At 43.4% G+C, this 26,809-nt stretch overlaps 10 protein-coding genes across 10 annotated transcripts; 5 read left to right on the top strand and 5 right to left on the bottom strand.

Annotated features, from left to right (window-relative positions):
* Nucleotides 1-23: 23 nt before the first annotated feature.
* Nucleotides 24-2,066, top strand: V865_006119 (uncharacterized protein; the record flags this gene model as incomplete). Its single annotated transcript, XM_066229879.1, has 1 exon — nucleotides 24-2,066. One exon carries the CDS (start codon nucleotides 24-26, stop codon nucleotides 2,064-2,066), a length of 2,043 nt encoding a protein of 680 aa, XP_066085976.1.
* Nucleotides 2,067-2,453: 387 nt separating this feature from the next.
* Nucleotides 2,454-3,518, bottom strand: V865_006118 (uncharacterized protein; the record flags this gene model as incomplete). The annotated part of the gene is made up of 4 exons (XM_066229878.1): nucleotides 2,454-2,536; nucleotides 2,627-2,737; nucleotides 2,867-3,013; nucleotides 3,122-3,518. 4 exons carry the CDS (start codon nucleotides 3,516-3,518, stop codon nucleotides 2,454-2,456), a joined length of 738 nt encoding a protein of 245 aa, XP_066085975.1.
* A 306-nt stretch (nucleotides 3,519-3,824) lies between these two features.
* V865_006117 (uncharacterized protein) lies at nucleotides 3,825-7,934 on the top strand (the record flags this gene model as incomplete). Its single annotated transcript, XM_066229877.1, has 11 exons — nucleotides 3,825-4,232; nucleotides 4,303-4,557; nucleotides 4,624-4,828; nucleotides 4,928-5,284; nucleotides 5,344-5,783; nucleotides 5,888-6,152; nucleotides 6,254-6,495; nucleotides 6,578-6,940; nucleotides 7,023-7,388; nucleotides 7,474-7,674; nucleotides 7,761-7,934. 11 exons carry the CDS (start codon nucleotides 3,825-3,827, stop codon nucleotides 7,932-7,934), a joined length of 3,276 nt encoding a protein of 1,091 aa, XP_066085974.1.
* Nucleotides 7,935-8,253: 319 nt separating this feature from the next.
* V865_006116 (uncharacterized protein) lies at nucleotides 8,254-8,535 on the bottom strand (the record flags this gene model as incomplete). The annotated part of the gene is made up of 1 exon (XM_066229876.1): nucleotides 8,254-8,535. The coding sequence occupies one exon, from the start codon at nucleotides 8,533-8,535 to the stop codon at nucleotides 8,254-8,256; it is 282 nt and encodes a 93-aa protein (XP_066085973.1).
* An 884-nt stretch (nucleotides 8,536-9,419) lies between these two features.
* Nucleotides 9,420-13,771, top strand: V865_006115 (uncharacterized protein; the record flags this gene model as incomplete). The annotated part of the gene is made up of 10 exons (XM_066229875.1): nucleotides 9,420-10,096; nucleotides 10,180-10,848; nucleotides 10,909-11,056; nucleotides 11,123-11,975; nucleotides 12,047-12,217; nucleotides 12,309-12,385; nucleotides 12,454-12,568; nucleotides 12,644-12,657; nucleotides 12,726-12,774; nucleotides 12,831-13,771. The coding sequence occupies 10 exons, from the start codon at nucleotides 9,420-9,422 to the stop codon at nucleotides 13,769-13,771; spliced, it is 3,714 nt and encodes a 1,237-aa protein (XP_066085972.1).
* A 341-nt stretch (nucleotides 13,772-14,112) lies between these two features.
* V865_006114 (uncharacterized protein) lies at nucleotides 14,113-15,582 on the bottom strand (the record flags this gene model as incomplete). The annotated part of the gene is made up of 4 exons (XM_066229874.1): nucleotides 14,113-14,307; nucleotides 14,408-14,473; nucleotides 14,599-15,296; nucleotides 15,456-15,582. 4 exons carry the CDS (start codon nucleotides 15,580-15,582, stop codon nucleotides 14,113-14,115), a joined length of 1,086 nt encoding a protein of 361 aa, XP_066085971.1.
* A 497-nt stretch (nucleotides 15,583-16,079) lies between these two features.
* On the top strand, nucleotides 16,080-17,973 carry V865_006113 (uncharacterized protein; the record flags this gene model as incomplete). The annotated part of the gene is made up of 9 exons (XM_066229873.1): nucleotides 16,080-16,121; nucleotides 16,195-16,395; nucleotides 16,752-16,819; nucleotides 16,902-16,975; nucleotides 17,040-17,119; nucleotides 17,215-17,332; nucleotides 17,413-17,504; nucleotides 17,636-17,875; nucleotides 17,950-17,973. The coding sequence occupies 9 exons, from the start codon at nucleotides 16,080-16,082 to the stop codon at nucleotides 17,971-17,973; spliced, it is 939 nt and encodes a 312-aa protein (XP_066085970.1).
* A 372-nt stretch (nucleotides 17,974-18,345) lies between these two features.
* On the bottom strand, nucleotides 18,346-19,944 carry V865_006112 (uncharacterized protein; the record flags this gene model as incomplete). Its single annotated transcript, XM_066229872.1, has 5 exons — nucleotides 18,346-18,785; nucleotides 18,878-19,091; nucleotides 19,193-19,318; nucleotides 19,434-19,741; nucleotides 19,812-19,944. 5 exons carry the CDS (start codon nucleotides 19,942-19,944, stop codon nucleotides 18,346-18,348), a joined length of 1,221 nt encoding a protein of 406 aa, XP_066085969.1.
* A 488-nt stretch (nucleotides 19,945-20,432) lies between these two features.
* On the top strand, nucleotides 20,433-23,919 carry V865_006111 (uncharacterized protein; the record flags this gene model as incomplete). Its single annotated transcript, XM_066229871.1, has 8 exons — nucleotides 20,433-20,446; nucleotides 20,519-20,888; nucleotides 20,945-21,003; nucleotides 21,070-21,182; nucleotides 21,247-22,820; nucleotides 22,901-22,991; nucleotides 23,078-23,670; nucleotides 23,800-23,919. The coding sequence occupies 8 exons, from the start codon at nucleotides 20,433-20,435 to the stop codon at nucleotides 23,917-23,919; spliced, it is 2,934 nt and encodes a 977-aa protein (XP_066085968.1).
* A 413-nt stretch (nucleotides 23,920-24,332) lies between these two features.
* Nucleotides 24,333-26,698, bottom strand: V865_006110 (uncharacterized protein; the record flags this gene model as incomplete). Its single annotated transcript, XM_066229870.1, has 9 exons — nucleotides 24,333-24,840; nucleotides 24,916-25,023; nucleotides 25,093-25,305; nucleotides 25,472-25,755; nucleotides 25,889-25,982; nucleotides 26,050-26,123; nucleotides 26,186-26,305; nucleotides 26,422-26,606; nucleotides 26,680-26,698. 9 exons carry the CDS (start codon nucleotides 26,696-26,698, stop codon nucleotides 24,333-24,335), a joined length of 1,605 nt encoding a protein of 534 aa, XP_066085967.1.
* Between the last annotated feature and the right edge of the window lie 111 nt (nucleotides 26,699-26,809).

The following is a 26,809-nucleotide window of genomic DNA, read 5'->3' as shown; positions in this document are numbered from 1 at the left end:
AGCGATAGGGAACTCGATCAAACATGTTACTCTTGAGAGCCGGAGGAGCGATTGTACTCTTGAGCGGTATGAACGTAGATGCGAGAGTGGTAAAAAGAGGTAATGTAGGCAATCAGGGATCACCATTGCTTCTCGGTCCTCAAGGTGGTAGTGCTACGCCACCATCAGCAAATGATAGTACATCGAAATCAAGTGATGATGATGCTCAGGTCGACAACAGTAATAACGATGATAACACAGATTCAAATTCAGATTCAACTACTTCAGTTTCCACAAAAACTTCAAGCACAAGCACGAGCACAAGTACTTCCACTTCCATTTCCACCTCAACCTCTTCATCCATATCAACATCGTCCACCGCCAGTCCCAATACAATCTCTTCGTCTTCACCAACACATACTAGTGAAAATCGATTACTTCCCCCTGATCCACCCAAACAACCTTCCTCCGTACGATACCTCGTTCCTGTATTCCTCTTGATCCTAATCACCTTGATAGGATTCGGATATCAGAGATATCGTAAGCGGAGAAAGAGGAGAAGTCGATCTTCAACGGCTGGAAAAGATTTTGAAAAATTGATGAAAAATGGTAATGATCCGTTTGTTACTTCAGCTGATCATTTTAATCCTTATAGAGGATGGAAAGAGATTCCTTCGAAGGACGATGATGAAGATGATGGGATTTGGAATTCAAGGATGGATGATGATGCCCCACAAATTAGATTTATAGATGAAGAACATAATACCGTCCGACTAGAGGGATCAAGAGCCCCAGCCGCAGGAGTAAATGGAGGATTGGTGAGATCGGGTCAATTCATATCGGCAAGCGAAAAAGGATGGGGATGGAGAGAATCTTGGAACAATTTCAAGTCCGCTAGAGGTAAAGACAATCGTAATCAATTTAACACTTTGAGTGATTTAGAAGAAGGTCCGGGTGATGTCGATGGAGATGAGATAGATGAGAAACAAACGATGAAATTGGTAAAATCGAATAAAGTTTCTGAATCTATAACATACACCAATATACTTCCTACGACAAGGGGTGTGAGTATGGGTCAACATGATTATCTTGAAGTTGCTATTGAAGATGAATTACCTTTATCGCCACCAAGGGAAGGACAGATTAGACAATTGAAAGATCAGTTGAACTCTTTGACTTATCAGAAAGAGATCCCCCCGACTAGTACTACACCGGAGAAAACCAATAGATTAGAAAGAAACAAATCACCTAATAATAAACGACAAAGCAAATCAATCAAAACGAACGTTAACACTGGAGTCAGTCCAGGTGGTATGCCCGAAGCACCTGAATGGATCAGACCACGTTCAGTCTCACCCACCAACCTATCCATCTTGAGTCCACCAATGCAACCTCATCTATTCTTTCATCCATCCCCATTACCAATGAAACAGATTGAACCTTCTATAATCAGTGAATATAGTGAGAATGGGACGATATCAACTTTACCAAGTACACAAAATACTCCTCAACCTTCACCTAAACCTAATACTGATACAGATGTGAAAATGCCTAGAATACCATCTACAGCATCTGGATTAGCAGGTATAGATTCTTTTTCAGTTGTCACTTCGAACAAAATGCCATCATCTGCTGGTATCAATAAGAAAGAAAAAGGATATGTATCCTCTGGATTAAATCCTATATCCAATTCACCTAGAAAAGAAAAAGGGGGATTATCGCCTAATAACTTGAATTTGACGCTGAAACGCTCAACAGCGATACAAAACCTTTCAAACCCAAGTCCATCACGGAACAATCCTTCTTCTACTCTTTCTCCTAATGTCATAATCGATGGACAGAAGGTATCAAAGAAAAGTAGAGTAGAGAAAAAAGAATTAAAAGCAAGAAACCAAGTTGAAGATATCCTTAAAGCAAGTTGGAGTGATAGAGCGTTGATCTCTCCTCCACTTGGGTCACCGACTAACCAAACATTCGCAGATCAATTGAGGTCGCAGGGTGTTCCGGGAATGATGAGTCCCGGATTGGAACAAGGTGGGAATGGGATTGAACAGAGGTTGGCTTTGTTGAAAGGAGTTGATATCTAGACGTATGCACAGTATGAGTGATATATAGTCTTGGTTTCATTCACGTAGATTATATATCAATAATATCAGTAATTGTTGGCTTTGATTGAAGACCACGGGAGAATCTCTTATCGATGGGTGAGAAGAGGATGTTATGCATGAGATGGATATCCTGAAATCCTGAGATAAACTTTATAATTGAAATCAATCACCAATAGATATCCAAGATTAAGCTATTCGTTATGAAGATGGGAAAAAAAGCAGAAAGAACGCCATATACAGATACAGTATGGCTTCTCCTTTCTCCTTTGGGGTATATTCGTGCTATTAATCTAAATGTGGTATTGCACTAGTGACTTGGTTGTTTAAATGGCTGTGGAGTGTCGATGGATTTGGAAGAGAAATCGCTTAGACGGTGTTCTTAAATGCTGACCACGCACCAGCAGCGGCAGTCATGATACTGGCACCTACAAGAGCTGGTCTGACTCCGGCTATGAACGAAGTAAACAAAATCAGCGATCGAAACTCTCAGTGAAAAATGGAGTGTCTGGGTTTTCGAACTACAACGGAACAACACTCACCTGTAGATTTGAAGATAGCTCCACTTAAGGCAGCTGCACCCAATACGTTATAGGTATCATGTCTACCCCTTATACTGTCCAAAGAGGAGTTGGCGAGGTTATAGAAAATAGCTATATGGTCGATGACAGGAAGAATCAGCTGATGTGCATCGTACGTGAACAGCACAGCTGATCTGAACATCATGAGGATAGATGATTGTCTCATGATGCAATATATATGATCAATATAATTCAACTCACCCAAAACACCTAATGAGTTACCAGTGAAACTACCTCTTCTCGTACAACCGTTCAAGATACTGTTGATTCGTAATTTCATCGAAGGGTTGTTACCCAATGGTCTACTTAGACCTTCTTTCGCACCCCACATTCCACCGATGAGTAATCCTGCAAGATACATGAACTCATCAGTATAACTGACGTGAACGGGAGAGATTCCCTTGGGTGTGAAAGATGGTGATAAAACTATCTTGTCTAGAAGATAACCCGACTAACCTGAAAGATACGTTGTACCCGTTCCAACACAAAGATCATCCGTCCATCCTCTAGAAGGTAAGACCGAAGCGGAACCCTCGATATCATTCAATTTATCTTCATCAAGTTGTAACAATTCCAGATTCTCACTTAATCCAGCTAAAGGATGTAATCTCGCTGGATCAAAGGCAGTTCCAAAGGCATCTAAAGCGGTGGGAGCAGTCTGCGTGGGTACCGCGGGTTGGTCAGTTGGTGGTTGGGGTATCGAAGATGATGATGACGAGGATGCGGAGGATGAAGAAGAGGAGGGTTGGACATTAGATCGGAATGTGGTAGAATTGAATAATTCGGCTGAAGCTGATGGTTCCTTTTCGATGGGTTCGGATGATGCACCAAATAGCCCTGATAGGAATGACATGGTTGCTGTAGGTCGTAGCCTTGGTGACCGATGAGGTAGGTATCTTACAAAGTGACTTGTACAAATCAAGGAATGACGAAGAACAACCCAACTTTTTTTCTCTGGACGACGAGGTGGCAATCTGGCTTTTCACTGTTTGAACCGAATTTATCCGTGCAACCCGATAAAATCTCTGAGATCACGTGACAGATACAAGATCAACACTGTGCCATGAATGTCAGTTGAGGATGTTTTTGCCTGCAGACATTTCGATAATTTTGAATATTTAACGCATTATACCTCACGAACGAATCTCCACCAAGCAAGATGGCGCCAAAAGGTAGTAACAGCAACTCCTCTGCTGGACCATCGACTCCACGAGAGAAAAAACATAAAAAGCGGAATGCCAAAGAACGAAGTGTCGAGACGTCCGATCGACCGATTAAGTCTGCTAGAATAGATGAAATCGACAACAACGATGATGTAGGGGAAGAGGAAGAGAATGAGACTGCACAAGCTGGAGGAGATGCTATGGATATGCTAGATTCCGGTGTAGGATCTTCCTCAAAGAAGGGTGATGCTATGGAAGCGCTGGAAAGTGGTCAAGATGTGGAAGGTGCAACGGTTGTAAAAGCTGATGAGTTTGAGACGGAAGCTGAGAGGGAGGTAGAAGCTTCGAAGGGTCTTGATGGAGCTGCTGCAGGGGAGGAAGGCAAGATGAAACTGGTTCATCAGGTGAGATAATCTTTGTGTCAGCATGTCTGATCACTATCTTGATGTCAAATACTAAATGTTAGATAATCAGGTTCGACATCAAGTTGCCGTTCCACCCAATTACCCATACATACCGATATCTCAGCATAAGCGAAATGACCCTCCAGCAAGAGAATACAAATTCACTTTGGATCCTTTCCAGTTCGTCGCTACATCGTGTATTGAACGAAATGAGTCGGTGTTGGTATCAGCACATACATCAGCAGGTAAAACGGTAGTAGCGGAATTTGCTATTGCTACTTGTTTGAAAGAAGGAAGGAGAGTAGTTTATACCAGTCCTATCAAAGTAAGCTTTTGTAATACTGGGTTCCCATCCATTGAAGAGCTTACCTGAATTTTTTTGGTGTATTAGGCATTGTCGAATCAGAAATATCGAGAATTCTTAGAAACGTTTGGTGATGTCGGATTGATGACTGGAGATGTCACCATCAACCCTACTGCATCTTGTTTGGTCATGACAACGGAAATTCTGAGATCCATGTTGTATAGGGGTTCAGAAGTTATGAGGGAAGTTGCTTGGGTGATATTCGATGAGGTGCATTATATGCGAGATAAGGGTGAGTATGATGTTCACTCTATTCTCAACCCATGGGGGAAATGATATTTATCGTCAACCATCGATGATAATCGCTGATGCCATATCTTTTTGCTTATAGAACGAGGTGTCGTGTGGGAAGAGACTATCATTCTACTCCCCCACACAGTCCGATACGTCTTCTTGTCAGCCACTATACCCAATTCTATGGAATTCGCAGAATGGATAACGTCGACACACGAACAACCATGTCATGTCGTATATACGGACTTCCGTCCTACGCCCTTGCAGCACTACCTGTTCCCCGCTGGATCCGAAGGAATCTATCTGGTCGTGGATGAAAGAAGTAACTTTAGAGAAGATAATTTCCAAAAAGCCATGGCTGCCCTGGCTGCAGGGCAAGGTGAAGATTCAGCTGATCCTAACAGTGGAAAAGGAAGGAAAGGGAATAAAACTAGGAAAGGCGGAGCTATGAAAGGTGAGCTGCCAAATCCACCCCTCTGCAATGGAATGTAGCTGATAAATGTCTGGTTATAGGTGAAAAATCCGATATATACAAGATAGTGACATTAATCATGCGACGAAACCTTAATCCAGTCATCATATTTGCATTTTCAAAGAGGGAATGTGAAGATTTAGCTATGCAAATGCAAAAGTTCGATTTCAATACACCCGATGAAGCTTCGACCGTTCAACAGGTATTCGAAAATGCCATTAGTGGATTATCAGATGATGATAAGAAATTATCCCAAATAGAAGGTATCTTACCACTCCTCAAGAGAGGTATTGGAATCCATCATGGTGGTTTATTACCTATTTTAAAAGAAGTAATAGAGATTTTGTTCCAAGAGGGATTGATCAAGGCTCTTTTCGCTACTGAGACGTTCTCGATTGGATTGAATATGCCTGCGAAGACGGTCGTTTTTACTAGTGTTAGGAAATTTGATGGGAAAGATTTCAGGAATTTATCTGGTGGTGTGAGTGAGATTCCATTGTGGACTAGAACTCGGTCGACGTGTCGTCACATATGGATAGTGGATTGAGAGAAACATTAGAGCTGACCTTGCGTTGGGTATGACAGGAATACATCCAAATGTCAGGAAGAGCCGGACGAAGAGGTTTGGATGCACGAGGAATAGTCATCATGATGTGTGACGAGAAGATTGAACCTGATGCTGCTAAGGGTATGGTCAAAGGTCAAGCAGATAGATTGGATTCAGCTTTCCACCTAGGATACAATATGATTATTAATTTGATGAGGGTCGAGGGTGTTAGTCCGGAATATATGCTGGAAAGGTGTTTCTTCCAGTTCCAGAATAGTATGAGTGTGCCTGTTTTGGAGAAACGTGAGTATCATTCACTTCTATACTCTTGTTGCAATTAGTTACAATGAAGATTCCGAGCCACGAGGATGTCCGGCTGATCTGTGTTATTTGACGGGCCATAGAATTGAAAGAAGCGGAGGAGGCTAGAGATGCGATAGTCGTAGAGAAGGAAGATGAGATCAGCGAATATTACGAACTTCGACAACAGCTGAAAGAAAAAGGTCAAGATTTCCAAGCTGTCATTTCACATCCTTCTTACAGTCTGAAATTCTTACAGGCTGGTAGACTGGTGGAGATCCGAGATGGCGATAAAGATTTCGGTTGGTGTGTAGTTGTAGCCTACAACAAGGTCGTTAATCCTAAAGTGAGTTGTCCTAAATCAACTCGTTGAATTTACCTATAACACAGGCGTGACAAGCTTTTGCTGATGTGTCGTTTCTAAATAGGGTCGGACACCGATATTCACCGAATCTGATCCACCTCAAAAACAATACGTTGTCGATGTACTTACGAAAGTAGCTTCTGGTACGGCTTCTGGCAATCCTAAAGATCGATCTTCATCTGCTTTGATCCCACCCTCCGGGAACGATCAAGGTGAGGTAGCTATCATAGCTTGTTCACTCACCACTGTACAGGCTATCTCTCAGTATAGAATCAACTTGCCTAAAGATCTGAGGGGTCAATCGGAAAAGAACACTGCTTTTAAAGCTGTTGGAGAGATCAAGAAGAGAATGAAAGATGGTCCCCCACTTTTAGATCCTATCAAGAGTATGGGTATTGAAGATAAGAGTTTCAAGGAGCTGGTCAAGGTGGGTCAGAATCACTAGGACATCACTGTCTGAAAGCGTTTCGTGAATGATTGAGCTGATTCATTGGCATTGTGTCATATAGAAAATTGCCATTCTCGAACAGCGATTGGGATCTTTACCTATAACCACTTCTAAAGACTTGCCAAGACTGTATGACTTGTACGATCAGAAACAAGAATCGATCAACAACGTCAAACAGCTCAAACGAAAAATCAACTCGGTACATGATATATTGCAATTAGAAGAGCTCAAATCTCGTAAGAGAGTATTAAGAAGATTGGGTTTCACAACTTCGGATGATGTTGTTGAGATGAAAGGGAGGGTGGCATGTGAGATTTCGACAGGTGATGAGTTGATGTTGACTGAGATGATGTTCGGTGGAACGTTTAATGATTTGACGCCGGAACAATGTGCGGCTGTCTTGAGTTGTTTTGTATTCCAGGAAAAGGTGAGTACAACTATTCTCAACCGATATAGTTATCTTGTTGTCGGTTGGTTGTCCTTTAGCTGACTTAATTGTCTTGCTTACCCAGTCCGAGGCCAAAGTCCGTCTGAAAGAGGAGTTGGCAGCTCCTTTACGTGTACTGCAAGAAACAGCACGGAGGATAGCAAAGATATCCAACGAATCTGGTATACCCATCGTTGAAGAGGAGTATATACAGAGTTTCAAGGTGGAAATGATGGATGCGGTCTTACAATGGTGTAAAGGTGCCAAGTTCAGTGATATTTGTAATGTGAGTGAACCGTAGATAAATCATACTTTCGAAACGTATAAGAAGAGCTCAAAGCAGGATACTGATGCTGATTTGTTTTGTTATAGCTCACGGATATATTTGAAGGATCGATTATCAGATGTTTTAGGAGATTGCAAGAATTGATTCGACAGATGGGTCAAGCTGCACATGCTATTGGTAATACCGAATTGGAAGAGAAGTTCGGAAAGAGTATGGAATTGCTTGAAAGACCTAACACAGTGGTGTTCAATCCATCGTAAGTGGCCTGCGCTCTCTCGAGAATGAGAAAGGTATCATTGCTGATCACGTCAAATGTTTTTAGGCTATACTTGTAAGCTTTGAATTGATTGATTAGTATACTGGAGTCTTCTATTCTGTATATTTAGATTATTATTTTTTCTCTTTTGCTCTTCATACATCGTTTTATTGGATATGAGACAGCAGCATGCATATAATGTACAGTACCTCCAAGTATGTGGAATGTGAATCTGAGGATTCCAGCTGGTTCGCGTTCGACTAACAGCTAGATATAGATCAAGAGTTCAGCTATCTGTCGATTTGATATACGGGAAAGCTCACCTATTGTTGATCCTCCATGGGACAAATCATCTCACCACTCATCATAGCTTTCTCATACCTGACAAAATCCACCGTCAGATCACTTTCAGCCTTGAAAGTCCAACTCTCGTATAACGTATCATCCGTCCAGTACGCGCTGAACACAAACGTCAAGGGATCTTCACCGAGGGAAAACGCTTGATATGTATCTCTAGGTAGAGATTGTTCAAATGCTCCGATAGCTTCATTGGTAGAGGGGGTGAAATGAGACTGAAGGGATTTGATGATTTCTCGCATGTCCATTGTGTCGCACGATTCTTACGGCTGACTTTGAGGTAGGTCATTGATGGGTGTAAGTAGGTTTCTGCTATGTATACTAGAGTAGACATGATCTTCCAATTCCCTGCCCTCATCTACAGCGGTATGGGGCATATGCATGAATGAATTGGGACTGAAGTGGTAACCTTATGGAAATATGGAGAATCGCCTCTCGTGGCTACTGTACTGTAGACATGTGGGAGGTGCCTGAACGGATGAACTGTGACGATCTGTGCGTTTCATAGTTGCAGGGTTGATGCGTTTCATCTTCATACTTGAGTATGCTTATTGTGTTGTTTGGTTCACGACATGCAGTTTTTTCTGATCGCCCCTCTCCCACTACACCGATGATACTCTGGACCGGGACAAGAGGCATGAAAAACCTCTTGAGACCATGAAAGAAGCTGATGAAGGTGCCCTCATTGGGAGATCTGTGCGATCGACTTGAGTCTATACGAGTAGAGTGCCTGTCATCCTCCTGGCGGTCAGTGCGTTGTTGTTGTTGATTGTTTGATGTCATCCTTTGATCCTCTGATGCTCTGCTTCACTTGGTCTCGTCCATCAAGTTTTCTCGACTTTACTGCGATCAACCTAATGGTCATCTTGTAAAATACTCACTGATCATATCATCAAATCACTCACATATACCCCAAAGTCAAGTAACATGCTGTCTGCCAGGTGAAGAACCGATAACACAGCATCGACTGGGAAAAGTCGACTTGCGTGCCCTCAAGAAGGAACAACATCCTTTAGTTTCTCTCTTGCTTATCTACCACCGCAGCTACCCATCCGACCCACATGCATCGACTGCAACTGCAATACTTCAACAATTTATCATACACACACTCTTTTGAATCCAAAGGAAATAAATGACTCCAACAATGTTGTATGATCCTATAATAACCTCCCCACCCTCTCCCTTTCCTCTCCCTCCTCAGCATCAACGCCAGAGACGACACTTTTACCTATGTGGTGACGAAACGCTATCATGGGAATCCGAATGGTACACCGCATCTTTCTTTAATAGTGCAAGAGCTTCGTACGATTCTGCAGCTTCGACTGGACCTGTACAACCTCCAACAGGGATCTATCAGAATGTTCCAGAGTGCGCTGCTATACTCTCTTCGCAACTTGCTGAAGCTTCCAGTGGTGTCCTATCGGCCGCTTCAGTTTCAGGAGCGACGTTCACGGACGGAGGACATATTATCACTACGGACGTAGTATCGACTTTCACATCGGATGGGAGTACGTTCGCTTCTACGGTGTTACGAACAACGACCATACCCATCACACCTTCTCCGACCTCCACACAGACCTCCTCTTCCTCAGAAGTAGCTACCATCACACCGACCGCTCCAGCTAGTGCAATCACAGACCCCAACTCTATCAACACCTGTGCAGGAGATTGGGATTGGCAAGGATGGGGCTTAGTCGCTGGTTTAGGATCAGGACTGATAGTAGGTGGGATAATGTGGTTGATCTGGTTGCTGTTGAAAAGGAAATTACCTGGTATTTACGCTCCGAGGACATGGGCTATATCTCAAGAGTGAGTCTGCTGAACAAAAAGCCCTCACAATTTGGCATCGAGATTAATCGAGCTGATAAAACGAAATTAATCAACTAACATAGATTCCGACCTTCTAAATGGACATTTCTCTCTTTCCTACTTCCTTTCCTGCGTCTTCCTTCAAACGCCTTGTCGGAAGGTGCATCAGCCTTATCAGTACTCTTCGCAGGTCTCAAGCTTTCCGCTCTCATATCGCTTCTTGCTCTAGGTGGGGTCCTACCGATGATCCTGGCTGGTGTACCATGTCTCAGCGAGACCTCGCCTCAGAATAATCTGGGTGGCAGATTGGGGACATTAACGGATTTATCTTTACTTCGATTATTGAATGCTCTAGATCCTAGTCCGGACTCAGCAGCTACGTCAAACGCTTCGCGATTGATGTTCTCCTCCCCATCTCTGGTTTCCAGGTCATTAACCTCTACTATAGCTCCTGCAATCTCATCGGCTAGAGTTAGGCTGATAATCATCCTAGTGATATTGGCCGTTTTAGCTTGTGGCGGAGGACTCTTTGTGATTGTTAGAACGTACGCTTCACTGATGAAGTTGAAGAAAGGCTTCGAGAATAGGACGTGCCAGAAGATGGAGATGGTCTTCATACCTTCACACGATGCTGGAGGATGGGTAAGCAAGACTGAAGAAGGGGTCCGAAGATTATTGAGAGATTGGTTTGCTAAGATGAAGTCGAATAATGAAGAGAAAGAGGTGGATGTAGTGGGAGTTTTTGCTATACCGTGAGTTGATATCATTCCGGTGCTTATTACATGCAGCTTACCAAGTTTCTGATTGCACAGAGATACCACTGAGCTCGAGCAGAAGGTCCAAGAACGAGAGCAAGTTCTGATTGAGTTGGAAATGGCGGAAACGAATTATATCGCTTCGTTCAAATTAACTCATACAGCTTCAGATGGAGATGTACTGGAGCCGATAGGATGGAACGAAGTGAGTCATGATATCTTCACAGAGGATTCTTGTTTCAAGATACTGATTTCTGTCCATTTACTGTAGGGAGAGCCAGAATCTCAATCCACCAAGAATTCTTCACCTGTCCGCCCAACTCCTCCGAATGATTTCCTAGCTCCCAAAGGATTTTACAAGATTCCAACAGTTTTCCATCCCCAATCGAAAGAGAGATTGAACGTACCAGTTCCACTTTCCCTCAATTTCGACGAGGCGGGAGAACCAACCGATTCGAGGTTCAAAGAGATCAATAGGGATTCAGCGATGTATGGAGGAAGGTTCGATATCGGTCAAAGGATCAAGATGGACCAAACGGGTAATTGGGTTCCTGATCCGAGTCCTCAATTTGAAGAGACCAATGAGCTGGACACATCCCCCGATACATCTCATGAAGGACCAACAAGTGAAAGAAGACCAAATTCAAGTGATCCGCCCCACAGTAATGAAGCAACCAGAGGCATGAGCACTACTCCGATCATATCGTCTCCTACCAGTCCTGAACCACCTGTCTCGCCTACTTCACCATACTCTCCTGAAGAGCTGGGCCAAAGACCCAGAATACCAACGAGATCATCCCATAGGGTTTCGACAGAAGGTACTTCCCCTTTGGCAGCTCATTATGCTTCGATTAGAGGAACGAGAGCGAGATTCAAGATATTGAATATGGAGATTGAAGGTATGCAAAAGCAGAAATTCGCGGAGATAGCTTCGACAACGGCCGATATAAAAGGATGGATAGTAGTGGGAAAAGGAGTCAGATGGTTACCCCATGCTGAGCTCATTGAAGGATACACCAAGGAAGATATACTGTGGCAAAACGCTGGTGCATTGACCAGAAAGAAGGATCAGCGGACGTTTTGGTTGAAAGTCCTGCTGTTGGGTGGGGTGATGTCAATCATATGTAAGTTGCAGTCAGCTATCAGGAGCGTATCCTTGTGACGTTGAGCTGAGATAAAGTACCTCGATTGATAGTGGTACCCTTCCTTGCGCTCAGTGTCGGCACAGCACCGGGATTCGCCCATTACTTGGGACCGATGAAGCCTATTGCAAGGAGTGATGAATTTGGGTCGGGTGTGGTGGAAGGTTTGGTTCCGGCCATGGTTCTGTCTCTAGTCGTGGGAGTGGCTTTACTCTTGACTGAAGGTAAGTCCTATGTCTTGAAAGACCCTCAGCATCACATGCTCCCAAGCACATCGTAGATCCTATGTTGACGATAGGGTCATGTTCCTCTTAGGTTTTTCGAAAGATGTGAAATGTATCTCACGGAGTCATCAGAGATTGTTGGCATACAGAGCTGTCTTCTATCTCTTGGTAAGCTGCCTTTCCGTGCCCAACTCGAAAATTATGGGGGACAAAGCTCACAGTAAAGTTATGTCCAGCTCTGGATCACAATCGTGTGGACGGTTCTGGTTGCTGCCCTAGAGTTCTCTGTGCAGGGGTTTGCGATAGATGTGCAGGAAGCAAGGACAGTCGGTGATGGAGCTGTGTTTTCAAGTAAGCTGCTAGCCACCTGGATCCATTAGGGTGGATCGAGATCTAAGCTGATCTGACAATCCTGTGTTCGTCCAGCTTGGTTCGTCTTTGTACTCCTGATCAACTTGGCGTTCGTCTTGCCTGCTTTTTACTTATTGCAACCACTTCGGGTTTCAAGTATCTCAAGCAGAGGAAGAAAGCCATAACTCCGAGACAGAAATATCGGCGTGAGTGATATGACTCATTTTGGTTCAAGGCTGACTCCATGTCATTGGTGGTTCAGTCTACACTTCTCCCTCTTACTCTCCAGCTATCGGTATGGCCCCTTGCCTCCTGGCTGTGTTCTACGCTTCAACCCTCCTCTTCATCTTCCCTTTGCTCGCTATCCCGATCTTGATCTTATTGTACCTCTCATTCATCGCCAATCGATATATGATAGAGCACGTTTTCGTAGACTCATCGGCAGGATATACCGGCACTGTATTAGCCTTATGGTCTGTAAGGCGGTTTGGTTGGCTTTTGGGATTTCAACCGTTGCCATATGGATTGATCTTGCTAAGTAGGAATGAATGGGCGATAGGAGGTATCAGTATCGGCGTGGCTATTGGCACTGTGCTCCTCAGTGAGGGATTAACGGTTTTAAGATATAAAGAAAAGAGGAGAAAGGATCTCAATGGTAATACTAGAAAAGCTCTGGACGAACTTTCATCTTCTATGCAAGATACCAAGAAAGATGATGGGAATAGGAATGAGAGGAACTCGCGTCAATCTGATTTATCATTATTGAATCGAGTGACAGCTCTGTTACCTGGTTATGGTAGATTACCTGATCATTTCCCAATACCTATCCCTACGGAACGAATAGATGATCTATTGCAGACTGAACGATGTTCGTATCACAAGCCTACATCCAGATCGGGGCAAACGGCAAAAGGTCATCAGTATTTTACGGAAAATCCAAATTCGATCAAAGGATTGATATACCCTTTAGAAATGTTAATACCCATACCGGTCATTTGGTTACCCCATGATAAGAATGGGATCGCTCAAGGGGAGATGATTGAATTGGGGAGGTATCATAATTTATTGGCTATTGTGGATCAACCGGACGAAGCTGGATCTCAAGATGGAAGTGATGATAAGACCAGGAGAGCGAAGGGTAAAGGTAAAGAGAGAGGGGAGAGGGATGATGGAGAAGTTAATTCGCCGTTGTTATTTAGTTAGATAGATAATTGGGTAAAAATGGACATTTGATGTTTTCTTGCTTTTTAGTGATTTATTAATTGTGTCATTGCTAGTACTAGGGTTAGGGTTTTTATACATCGATACATACCACTTGATGTTTTGGTCTTGGTACTCTATATACTATCAGTGCGATGCGATGCATTGCTTAATACTGACACTGCTGACTGTTATCTTTCTATTAGTGAACTTTTTGTACCTCGCTTCAATCTATAACTATCGTCAGTAACTCTTATCAGACGGGAAAATAGTCCGATCAATTCGATCATTCATCATAACATATTGACCTATACATCTGAGGTCGCTTGATATGTAAATGATCTTTACAATACCTTTCCACCATCCAACCACTGACCAACAACTACCGTCATGCCCAATACGAATACCAACAAGCAACCATCTTTGTAAGTCTGTAAGATCAATGAGAGGTACCGGGAGATAGTCAAAATAGGTCTAGAGATCTTGGGAGGTAACAGTGGTAGGAAGTTGGATATGAGTGAATGAGGGGGAGGAGGGGACTAAGCAAAATACAATATGAGATACATTAGCGATTTACATCTAACCTCGATTACATGGGTTGATTATCGACTGGATATACAACGATGGTGGATCACTCACCTTGAATATCATGAATCTACTGGTTTGTAAGATCAATTCGAGAGTTGTGAAAGCCCAGAAGATTGGCTATGTCAAATCGAAAATGAAACAAATTATAAACCATCGTTAGTCATTAATAATCATGATCAGTTTTTGATTCGATTCGGTCGAGTCGAGTTTAGAGATATGCATATTAAGGAAAGATTACTCACAACAACCTCTACATTACCAAACTTCCCTATTCCTCTGTATCCCAAACCACTCCACCTCTTCACCCAATCACCTTCTATGGCAGTTAACAGACTAGTCTCCTTCTTGATTTTAGGTTCCCACCATATAATCGTAAATATCGATAATACCACCACTGAAATAAAATGAATTAGGGGAAAGTATTTCTCAGATTTCGTCTTTTTCGTGGGTCCTCCTAATCCCATACCACCCATACCTGGAAACGGGAATGGCAGATCCCCACCTTCCCCTCCTCCCCCGAATAGGTTCGGTGGTAATCCACCTGCACCTGAACCACCTAAACCGGCAGGATCATCTAAATCACCCAATAATCTCTGACTTCCATTACCCTCTCCGTTTGGAGTAAATCCACCCATCATAGATTGTAATAACTTGGACATATCTGGCATTTCTCCATCTACACCAGCTGCACCGGGTGTACCTGAACTTCCACCGAACATCGACATCATAGCTTCCAACTGAGCAGACATGGCTTGCTGTTCTGCCGTGAGATTGGCATTCGCATTTGGGTTGGTACGAGAAGAAGTGGGTGTGGAGTCGGAGGGAGGTACCCATGATGGTTTGGTGGTGGATTTTGCCGATGTCGTTGTTGAAGAGGTGGTTGTGATAGGAGGGGGAGTCTCCGTGCGAGGGGCTGATGAAGGTGAGGGAGAAGGTTTGACTGTAGTTAGAAAAAAAAAAGAGTCACAAGTCAGTTTAGATCTCTTGCATAAGTGATAGCATTATAATGTGATTGTATGATGATTACATCTGTACATTAACACATTTGTATATTTTCGTCTCTACCACGAAGCTACGAAAGATACACCGACCGACTCACAATCATCAGCATACAACGCCTGAGCTTCTTCTCCCCTCGCTGTCTGAGCCAATTTCGCCAGACCCGTATTTCCCCTGGCGAGGATCTTGGCTTTTCGAGCTGCTGCTCTTGAGGCTGCGTCTGACATGGTGTGTGAGGTATCTGAGGGTGAGGTTTTAAAGTGAACAAGGTATAGATAGATACGGGACGGTGATTGATGAGGTTATCTAATGTTAGTACTGGTGGTCGATCCGTGACTGTTAGGTGGAGGTGTGAGAATTGCCACGTCATCACACATCGATCACACTGATGATGGATATCTCCGAACTTAGCATCGAGTGACATGATCATGTAATCTCAGCAGGATAGAAAAGAGATAAAAATCCAAAGATAATCGAAAGTTTCACAGCGAGACCGTCATTTCGACCTATAAACCATACCACAGGTTAGTCATTGCATTGAATCCACGACTGAACGGGCCAAATATCGAAATTGGGATCTCGAAAATAACCAAATTTGAAGTGGTAGAACCTCATCGCTCAACTTCAAAATTTACGTCAAAACGAAACAAAAGGAAAAGGCATCAATAAAGACCAAATACCGCTAGACGAACGCCGAGGATTGTCAAGAGAATACATATCAAATATGACTGGACTATCATCAGATCCAGATCAATGGATAGCTCATGTAAGTATCATTTATGAAAAATACCTACCTGACGGTGATCGTTAGCTCATCTGATATCCGTAAAATGTAATAGATTCGACAATGTAAACACCTTCCTGAACGTCAGATGAAACTCCTCTGTTCTCGAGTCCGAGATCTGTTACTGGAAGAAAGTAATGTTCACCTCGTTCAGTCGCCGGTAACGATATGTGGTGATATACATGGTCAGTTTTGGGATGTATTGGAGATTTTCAGACAGGGTGGTGAAGCGCCGGAGACTAGTTATATATTCATGGTGAGTACGAATTGCTCATATGTCGTTCTGCCTATCCCTCCTGTAGGATGCGGAAGCAATGGAGTTTGTATGTACGGTAGATTCAGAAAAGTGTTAGGGATTGGTCAAGATGAGGGATACTGTGTTACCATACGTACGATGGGACTTGGACCACTTCTCCAACTGGGTGATTACACCGTAGTACCCTAAGTGTCTGATGACAGGCCGACACTCAGGCTGGCGGTAGATACACGAGGTTGGAGTCTTTGCGTGATCGGTGGAGGAAGTGTCAGAAAGACCGGAATCATGATTGTTCGGAGCAGCCAATGACATAGGGACAATTGCAGCTAACATTGTCTTTTCTTGATGTTTTATAGGGTGATTTCGTAGATAGAGGTTACTATTCTCTTGAGACATTGTCGTTATTACTAGCATACAAAGCTAGGTGAGTTTATTGCCATACCTATGAGGTACTTAGAAAGCTATACGTTTTGGTCTAGCTCCGCTGACATGTATGAACGAAATAGATATCCGGATAAGATAACTCTGTTACGAGGAAATCATGAGTCCCGTCAGATCACACAGGTGTATGGATTCTACGGTAAGTCAGCTATACGTTGCACTGTGATCAGTTGGAAATAAGCTGATCCGTACGATATGTATAGATGAATGTATGCAGAAATATGGTAATCCATCGGTATGGAAAGCCTGTTGTACGCTTTTCGATCATTTGAATTTAGCAGCTGTAAGTGAAGCCTTTTTCGAATATACGCGAATAATCCATTCCTTCAATCCTCGTACCCATCATATAGATACTGATATGCGATATATACTTGATAGATTATCGACTCGTCCATACTGTGTGTTCACGGTGGATTATCACCGGATATCAAAACTTTAGATCAAGTTAGGATAATACCGAGAGCTCAGGAAGTACCTCACGAAGGAGCCTTCTGTGGTGAGTACATGTGTCGATCTCATTTCCGGCTATTATGAGGAGGAGAACTATGTTGGCTGACTTGGATATATGTTTGATAGATCTCATGTGGTCAGATCCTGATGAAGTCGAATCGTGGTCTGTCAGTCCCAGAGGTGCAGGATGGTTATTTGGTGGAAAGGTCACTGCGGAAGTATGTTACCTACTCTACTCTCACACACTGCTCTCCTTGTATTGTGGACCATGAAATCTTTCAATCTCAATCCTTTGTTATGCAATACAAACATATATGACTTGGGCTGATATACTATTCTGTTACTATAGTTCAACCACGTCAACTCGCTGTCCTTGATAGCCCGAGCCCATCAATTAGTTCAAGAAGGCTACAAACACATGTTTGATGATTCCTTAGTTACCGTCTGGTCAGCCCCGAATTACTGTTATCGATGTGGTAATTCCGCGTCGATCATGCAGGTTGATGATAACGGTAAAACGGATTTCAAAGTTTATGGGGCGGCTAGGGAGAATGATACGGATATGAAGAATCCTGCGTTGAGGAGAATGGTAAGTTGGTTTTACATGGTCTTTGTCTTAATCTTACACTCAATGATTTGAGCTAACTCATATGTTACAATCAGCAAACACCATCTTATTTCGTTTAAATCACAATGATACCATCTGAACCCATCTGTATGGTCATAGTAATATTAGTAGATTATGTTGTATTGTTAGAGAGATGAGACGCGAAACCCCTTCATCGTTGGATACGATACAAAGGAGAACGAACACATCCAAGTGTATCCTCATGATACCATGCATTTTGAGATGGATTTCATCATTTCGGCTAAACTCGTGAAGTGAAGAGATGAGATCCGTGACCTTTAGACCTATTTGCTATCATTACTCAGCTATACCAACTAGACAGAAAGGTAATTATCACTTTGAAAGCAAATCTTCGCTGGACGGACTAGTACTTGACCAATAAACAAACATATGCAATATACATGATCCGAAACCATTAACGGTAAGTACGATCACATCAAGTCCTCAGCTTTAGCTCTCTTCCTCTTCTTTCTCCTTTCCTCAACCCCTTCTTCCCTCTTTTCAGGAGGAGCAATAAACGCTTCTTCCCTCTCTGCCTTCCTCTGAGCGGAAACTTCCATCTGTTTCTCTGCTTTTTTCCTCTTCTCCATTGCCTCCTTCTCACGTGGTTTCAAGAAATATTCTCCTGAAGCAAGTTGAAGATCCAATTTGGATGGTTGTTGAGGTGGTGGGAAAGGCGTGTAAGTCTTTTTCTTACTTGGGAAAGGCGTTCTCTTAGGTTTATCGTCTACCGCAGTAGTAGTAGTAGTAGTAGTAGAAGTGATAGGGATGGAATTGGGATTGATAGTTGACGTTGACTGCGCTTGACGGTCGAGTAAAGCGTTTTTCTTGGCTGTCTTTTCGGATGTTGAGAGATGTTTCTTTTGAAACTCTGCGAAAGTGAAAAAAAGCATGGGTTAGTTCCTTGTGCTCCGTTGTTATTCGAAATGGATTACACATCGTTCTCAGTGGTATGTCACTCACTTGGCAAGAACCTATCCCAACTTTCATTGGCCAACTTAGGATCTTTAGCCAATTCTCTTCGAATCATCAATTCCTTGATCCTGTAAATAGGATGTATGTTGTTCATACAATCTATGATGATTCTTCTTACTTCTTTCAAGCCCTTGAATGACCCCATGGCTGAGACGGTGTTTCCTTGGACGAGGACATAACATTCGGTGAGAAGTTCGATTGCCTGATCGCACAAGCGAGTAAATTTCAATTAGCTCTCCAATCATGATAGTCGATTTCTTTACTTTCGTCATACAATGGTACAGTATTATTTGTCTGACTCACCTTCAATGTACTTCCATTGGGTCCTACCAGCCTCTGTCTCCTTTTGACGAACCTCTCCTTGTTCCTTACCAATCCACCGATCTTGATGATATCGCATGCTATACCATCTTGGAGGATTTTAATTGCCTAAACATCAACCGAGGGTCATTAGTGATCGTGAATGGAAGGAAGAAAGATCTCAGAGACGAAGTTCTTGTCCCCCTTGTTTTGACAGCAGTATGACGAAAAACTATAAACCCACCTGAGGCGCATTCACACCCCTAGCTAGTAATTTCAACAGATCTCTCCCTTTCAAAACGATATACGGATCCCAAGTTTTCCTCGTTGTCTTCACTGTCATTTGACCCTGTACCAAATCGAGTTCACATGCTAAACCATATTTATCCAATTCTGAAGTGATATTCGACCAGATCGAACGTAAGTACGGTTCTCGATATTTGGGGAATAACAAGGCGAAAGATGATTCCTCTAAGAATGGTTTGTGCTCTGTTGCTGAGGGTGCAGTGAATTGAGGGATTGCCCAATGATCTATATCGTCCGTGTCCCATGCTACGATCATTATGCGAATGGTCAGTATCATACAAGACTTCTGCGCATGCAATAAGGGGGTTGTACTCACGCTTATCCTTCCTATGTCTCTTGTTTTTATCTACTTCTTGTGCATCACCATCACCATTGGAAGTTTCGACAGCTTTGCTCTTGTTCTTCTTTGATTTCTTGCTAATCCCAGAGGACGAGGCTTCAGCGCTCATGCTGATTGGAAGCTGGTCAGGGTATAGATATGCTATCGAGGCTTGAGGGAGGTAAAGATGTAGAGTCAAGCAGGAGATTCTCAAAATTCTTTGCAGCAAAGTGGACATCCTCCATCTGAAATTTACATGAGTGTCTGTTATCTATATCGTCCTCTCCTTTTGGTGCAGTGGGGTGCCACATTCGATCCTTTACTCTTATAACTCGCCTCCTCCTTCCCTATTTTTTTTTTGACGGTTATTACCCTACATATCAAATGTACTGACACCACATACGCGTAGCACCCAGTAGAACGCGCAACGCGCTTGAATCGTCGACATGAACATTCATTCTTCATAAACGTCCTACCTACCTTGTACGGTACTCTTTCTCATTCTCATCCTCATCCTCAGTCCAATCCAGAAGAGATAGGTGATCATATACATCTTCCAGCTGTGTCTTGTCTGCTCATCCCCTCGTACATTGAGTCTTGGTTGGCTACTATCCCATCATGGAAGCTTCAAGGTATGTCTGATCGTTCTATTCGCATCCCGATCCATCCTTTCTTGTCCGAGCTGATTCGATCCTATATTCTAGCTCTTCCAACCATAATCAGCCACCGGCTACACCTTCTCACTCATCATTATTACCTTCCTTATCACCTTCTGGTGCCCTCGAGCAGACGCCCGCACCGTTACATACTTTACCTGCCCACTTGCACTCTCAACAGCCACCACCACCCCAACCGCGACTTGGCCCTGCCCAGCAACAACAGCAGGGCATGCAACCACCTCCTCCAACGACGTCCTCTTCCTCAAACGGTCAGAACCAACATCTTACACCTGCTCAACAGCTACAACAACAGCATCAAAATGTTTTCGGAAATGTGATGGGCCAAGGACCGAATAACTCGCCTCAACCTGGTGGGACGGCTCAGGCAAAAGTCTACGCTAGTGTATATTCAGGTGTAAGCTCTTTCTTTTACGCAAGATTGGATACAAGCTGACATTTCGCCAATATTAGATACCCGTCTTCGAAGCGATGATTCGAGGTATCTCCGTTATGAGACGAACATCCGATTCGTAGGTCCACATATCCCATATTGTATCTTGAAAGAAAGCTGACGCACTGCGGTTGGTCATCTATAGATGGGTGAATGCGACCCAAATACTCAAGGTAGCAGGTATACATAAATCTGCTCGAACCAAAATTCTTGAAAAAGAGATACATCCTGAAGTGCACGAAAAAGTTCAAGGTGGATGTAAGTGGCACACAATCTCGTTTGTATTTGTACAAACCCATCTAACCTGCTCTTTTGCTTTCAGACGGTAAATATCAAGGAACCTGGATACCTTTCGAACGAGGACAAGAGCTTGCAGCTCAGTACGGTGTGTCATCATACCTCGCACCCGTATTCGATTTCGTTCCCTCACCAACTGCCATCGCTGCTTTACCGGTCATCCGTACTGGTACACCCGATCGAGCCGGTCAGAAGACTCCTTCGTCAAGTATGGCAGGCTATACACCTTCTTTGATGTCTGGTAATCGAGGTGGATCTTCAGCAAACGGCCGTGTCATCTCACCTTTTCCTCATGGTCATGGACATCCCCACGCGCAGGCTGGTCAATTACCCCCTCCGCCACCACCTCAATTCACACCCTCGAATGGTGATCAGAGTCAAATGATGGGCATGCCGATGGGTTATCCCGGTCAACAGCCACAGCAAATGATGTACTACCCTGCTCCTCAGCAGCATATGTACCCCGGCCATGGCGATAACAAACGTGGTATAGCTGTGGCCATGACACCGAGTCTCAGTGGTGATGGCCATCATAACCCTTCGCTCGGTCCTGCGGCCGATATCAACAACTTGGGCTTACCGCCCAGTGGTGCTGAGATGTACATCGATCAATATGGCCAACCTCATCCTACACCATCTTACCAGCCTATCAACTACACTACCGATACCGATATGGGACCTCCACCTGCCAAGAGGCAAAAATCGGAAGATGGAGCGTACCTCAATGGTAACATGGAGGAGCAGCAGCATGAGCCGCCACAACAAGAAGATGAAGGTGAAGATGCTGATGATGGAGCTTCAGATTCTTCGGATGATCTCAGGGATCCGCAATCTCTGCCTTCATCCATGAGATTATCGAATAAACCGGTTAGACCACGACCTAATTCCAACACATCCAAAACTCGCTCAAGACTATTGTCTCTGTTCTCTACATCCGCTAATGATGAGGGCGAAGACGATGTGAATGTTCGACAAGTCTTCGGTTTAGGTCCAGATGAATTACCTGATACGTTTGATATCGATATGGTCATTGATAATCAGGGTCACACGGCTCTGCATTGGGCATGTGCTCTATCGAAATTATCAATAATCAAACAACTTATCGAGCTCGGATCTGATATCCACCGAGGCAATTTTGCTGGTGAAACCCCCTTGATTCGATCGGTATTGACTACGAACCAATTTGAATCTGGTCAATTCTATCAACTGTTGGAACTCCTTTCACCCTCCATCAAGACTCTCGATCACTCGTATAGATCGGTCGTACATCATATCAGTATGGTGGCCGGTGTCAAAGGACGGGCGGCCTCCGCACGATCGTACATGGCCAATGTACTCGAATGGGTAGCCAGAGAACAACAACAACAACAAATCACTCATTCGATGAATGGTGATCATCTCAATGGATCTTCTGGAAGTGATACGATAAGTCTGAAAACCCTTATTGATATACAGGATGTCCACGGTGATACGGCTATAAACATCGCTGCGAGAGTGGGCAACAAAGGTTTGGTGAATCTGTTATTGGACGCCGGTGCGGATAAAGGTAAAGCAAATAAGTTGGGATTGAAACCTTCGGATTTCGGATTGGATATTGAGGTGAGCAAGCGTGTCATTACGAGCCGAGTGGACTGATGTGAGATACAAGGAAGTGCTGATGACGTTGATATTTTGGATAGTCACTCAAGGTATCACCCGCGGAAGCTATCGTGTCGAGCTTGAAATCGGAGGTGCCTAAACCCGAAAGGAAGAGTAGGGATGTTCAAAAGAGTGAGTTGACCATTTCATATCACTTGGCCCAGCCACAATGAGGTGAGCTATGATTCACTGGGCTGACTTATGATTCGCATTCACAGATATCGCAGCGATTTTCGAGACTATTTCATCTACCTTCTCAACCGAGATGGTCGATAAGCAAACCAAACTTAACGCTACTGAACAATCAGTCAGAGTAGCCACCAAAGCTCTGGCAGATAAGAGACAACAATTACATCGAGCTCAAGTCAAAGTTGGTGAATTGGAACTGTTGAATCAGAGGATCGAATCTTTGAAACAGATCTTGGAAGAGGATTCCGTTTCGACGTCGGAAGATTGGACAGGTAGGAAGTTGTTAACGGGGGAGAATGAACTACCTTTGGCTTTCCGACCACTACAATCAACGGACCAGCAACAGATGGAAGATCAAGTTAAGAATGAAAATGTAGAAGATGACCAAGATGATGATGAGATTAGATTACCCGAGAGAATCCAATTTGACTCTACTGGCGGTACCAACACGAATACCGACCCGTTGATTAGATTGAGAAGAATCAATTTATGGCAAGATCGAATTTTGTCCGTGTTGAATGATAAGATACAAAATCTCGAAAATCAAAATTTCGAAAAGAATTTTAGGTATAGGAAGTTGATTAGTCTCAGTACCAAAGTGCCTATTGATAAAGTTGATGGGGTGAGTTATACCTTTGATATACTATACAATATGGTTTTCTGTTCTCTGCCCTAAACTCCTCATCGTTTCGAGATGTTTGAACAGTACAGTGGTACAAGAATACTGACTTTTTACCTGTTTTCGCGTTAGATGCTTGACGGTTTGGTGACTGCTATCGAATCGGATGGACAGAGTATAGATCTGAGTAAGATTTCGGAATTCATGAGTAGGATGAAAGATACTCAAAATCAGACTCCGACTCAAGCTTGAGTATGAGTATGAGCGTTAGAGGGGAGAAGAATTGGTAAAGAAGACTTGTTGTTGTCGAGGAGGTTCTATCTGTTCGTGCATTTATACTTGAAAGAGAAATGGAAGATCTGCGGTTTTGCTTATCATTTCTGTTTATTATATTACTCTACCTATCTTGTTCTGGTCCTTGTTTCTTGTTTCTTTATATTGGGTATGAATATGAGAAGACAAATATGAATGAATATGTTGTCTACATAAATATCTGAGTGTTTCATGGGGTTTGCACCAACCACATTTCGAATCCCATTTCGAAGAATGAGGAAAAGTGATGCAAGTACTTGTGAAATGATCGACATCGATGCATGTTAATGATCATATAAAACATTATCGGGTCTAAGTGTGAATGCAAACTATGGATCAATCATCATCCAAACCTATAAACTATTATCTCCTCCAAACAGGTGGAAACTCCTACTGTAACTCGCGCTAGCTATAAATTTCCCATTTGAAGATATATCCACTGACATTACTTTCCCAGCATCTGTAGGTAAATTCTTAATCATATTCCATTCGTCCGCCGACCATATTCGGACATTACAATCGAACCCTGAAGTGATCAAGAATAAACCAGATTTGTTTAATCCTTCTTCTCTCTTTTGATTTCCTGTTAATCCATTCGGTTTAACATCTTCCTCTTTTACCTCGATGTCATTACTCTGATCTTGATCAACCACCATGGTATTATCCGTTATACCACCTTTGACATCTCCCGATAGAGGTAATTCGCCATTGATAGCTATTGAATCTATCTCCCCCTGAGATCGGAAGAACCTCACATCTGATACTGAAGATTTATGAGCAGGTATGATGTATTGTGTTTTTAACGCTCGTAGATCCCATATACGGACGGTATCGTCACCTGATCCAGTGGCTACTTGATATCTGCGAGAGTCATCATCACAGTTTGTCAGAAAGGTATTGCGTGACAGTGAATAAAAGGATGATTGAGTGACTCACCCATTAGGTGCGAAATCCATAGCCAGAATCTCTTTCACATGACCGTCTAACACCATCGCTGTTCTACCTGTCCTTATATCCCATACTCTACCTATCGCATCGAATCCACTATACCGGATAAAAATGAGAGAACAATCAGCTTATGGATATTCCCGTAAAGAAGCTACATCCACTCACCCTGATGAAACCAATGCGCCGTCATCCTGGAAAGCCAACGCATAAACCTCTTTACTATGTCCTTCCTGTATCAACAGTTCCTTGTGCTTCTCAACATCCCATAATCTCCATGTACCGTCGAAACCTGCTGAACCGAGGTATGAACCTGATGGATGGAACGCGACTCTGCCTACTCTGTTCTCATGTCCTGAGAGGGTTGCTATTGGCTTGTCACTGCGAGGGATAACGGTTTATATCAGTGTTCCATTCCCTCTAATGACCCTCGACGACGATAAGTGGAAGATCGTTGCTCAAACAGAAACGTCAAAAATCCTTTTCGACGATAAATGACTTCGGTATGACCAAAGTGTTCAAATCAAAGGACCTTGACCTCACTCACCCACTAAGAGACCAAAGTTTCACATCCCCTTCCCCACCTCCCGTGGCGAAATTCAACCCATCTTCACCTATACCTCCCGGTAAAGTAGCCTGGGGGTGCCAGGCTGCTCCACCTATCTTATCCGTATGTCCCTTTTTCGTCTTCACTAAATTCAGATTCGGTAGATCCCATATTTTACTATCGCCAGTCCAGGACGTAGTGAGGATGTATTGTGAATTGGGGGAGAATCGGATGGTGGAGAGAGGTCGATCGTCGCCAAATTGAGAACCGAGGTTGTTGAATGTCTGAAATGAGAATGTAATATTAGCATTTCATGTACGTTATGAATGTTGTGTATAAGTAACACTAAGTGAGAATCTCTATCGGTATGCGAGTCGTACATATCATATGCTGAGAATATCGAGACTGCAGGCTCACCTTCAACTCTGAAAATACTTCTTTACGCAACGATACTACTTTACCTAACGGTAATCCCACTTCCACCCTCTGCCTCGCTATACGTGTCCTGGCCCTATATGAAGACATCAGCTGCTGTCGTATCTTAGAATTGAGCTCAGCTGTGAGCCAGACTGACTCACCTTGATAATGAATACCTGGCCAATTTCCTCCTCGCTTCTAACAAATCATCTGAGCCTTCCGTGTAGAACTCTCCCTATGACGACGTAAAGTCAGCTCGTCATATGTTGCTTGGAAAGCATGAAAAGAAGAGCTCACCTCTTCTTCCTCCTCATCACTGCTCTCATCTGAACCTTCATCTACGTCCATCCTATCCGTTCCTCTAGCTTGTTCTATCTGCTCCTGGACGTATTTCAGACGATCTCGTCGATCACCGGGCTAATTATGCCGAGAAGTCAGTAAAAAGGGTCATCTTTGGCATATGATTCGGTCTGGGTAACCGCTGTCCCACTCTCCTGTCATTTCCAGGTTTTGATAATCAAGATCCAACTCACCCCTTCACCAAAGAGCGTTATCGGTTCACCATAAGCTCTCAACCTCTCCCTGACTTTCTTATCATCCGTGGGAACGGCCATCTTCCTAAACTTCTTCTTCCTATCCAGCTCTTCTATCAGAGCGGCATTCTTGGCTCGCTCCCTCTCATCATCGGATCCTCCTAATTGGTAGGTGTTGTCCACGGCTAAGTTGAGGAAGGAAGAGGTGATATCAGCTTGGTATACCTCATCAAGAATTTGAAGAAGAGGCTAGCTCACTCAGATCGTCGAAATCCATCTTGACTATCAGTTTCTCGTCTCTTTTTGACTGCAAGTTATGCGAAGGTATGAAGACAAGATGTCAAGCTCTGGAATGCTGTCAATAAATGTTGTCAAGCTGCTTGAGCTT

This window comes from Kwoniella europaea, chromosome 1 (assembly GCF_036810445.1).
Source record: "Kwoniella europaea PYCC6329 chromosome 1, complete sequence".
NCBI classification, from domain to species: domain Eukaryota; kingdom Fungi; phylum Basidiomycota; class Tremellomycetes; order Tremellales; family Cryptococcaceae; genus Kwoniella; species Kwoniella europaea.
Note: the sequence above shows the minus strand (reverse complement) of the source record. Positions and strands in the feature narration are given on the sequence as shown.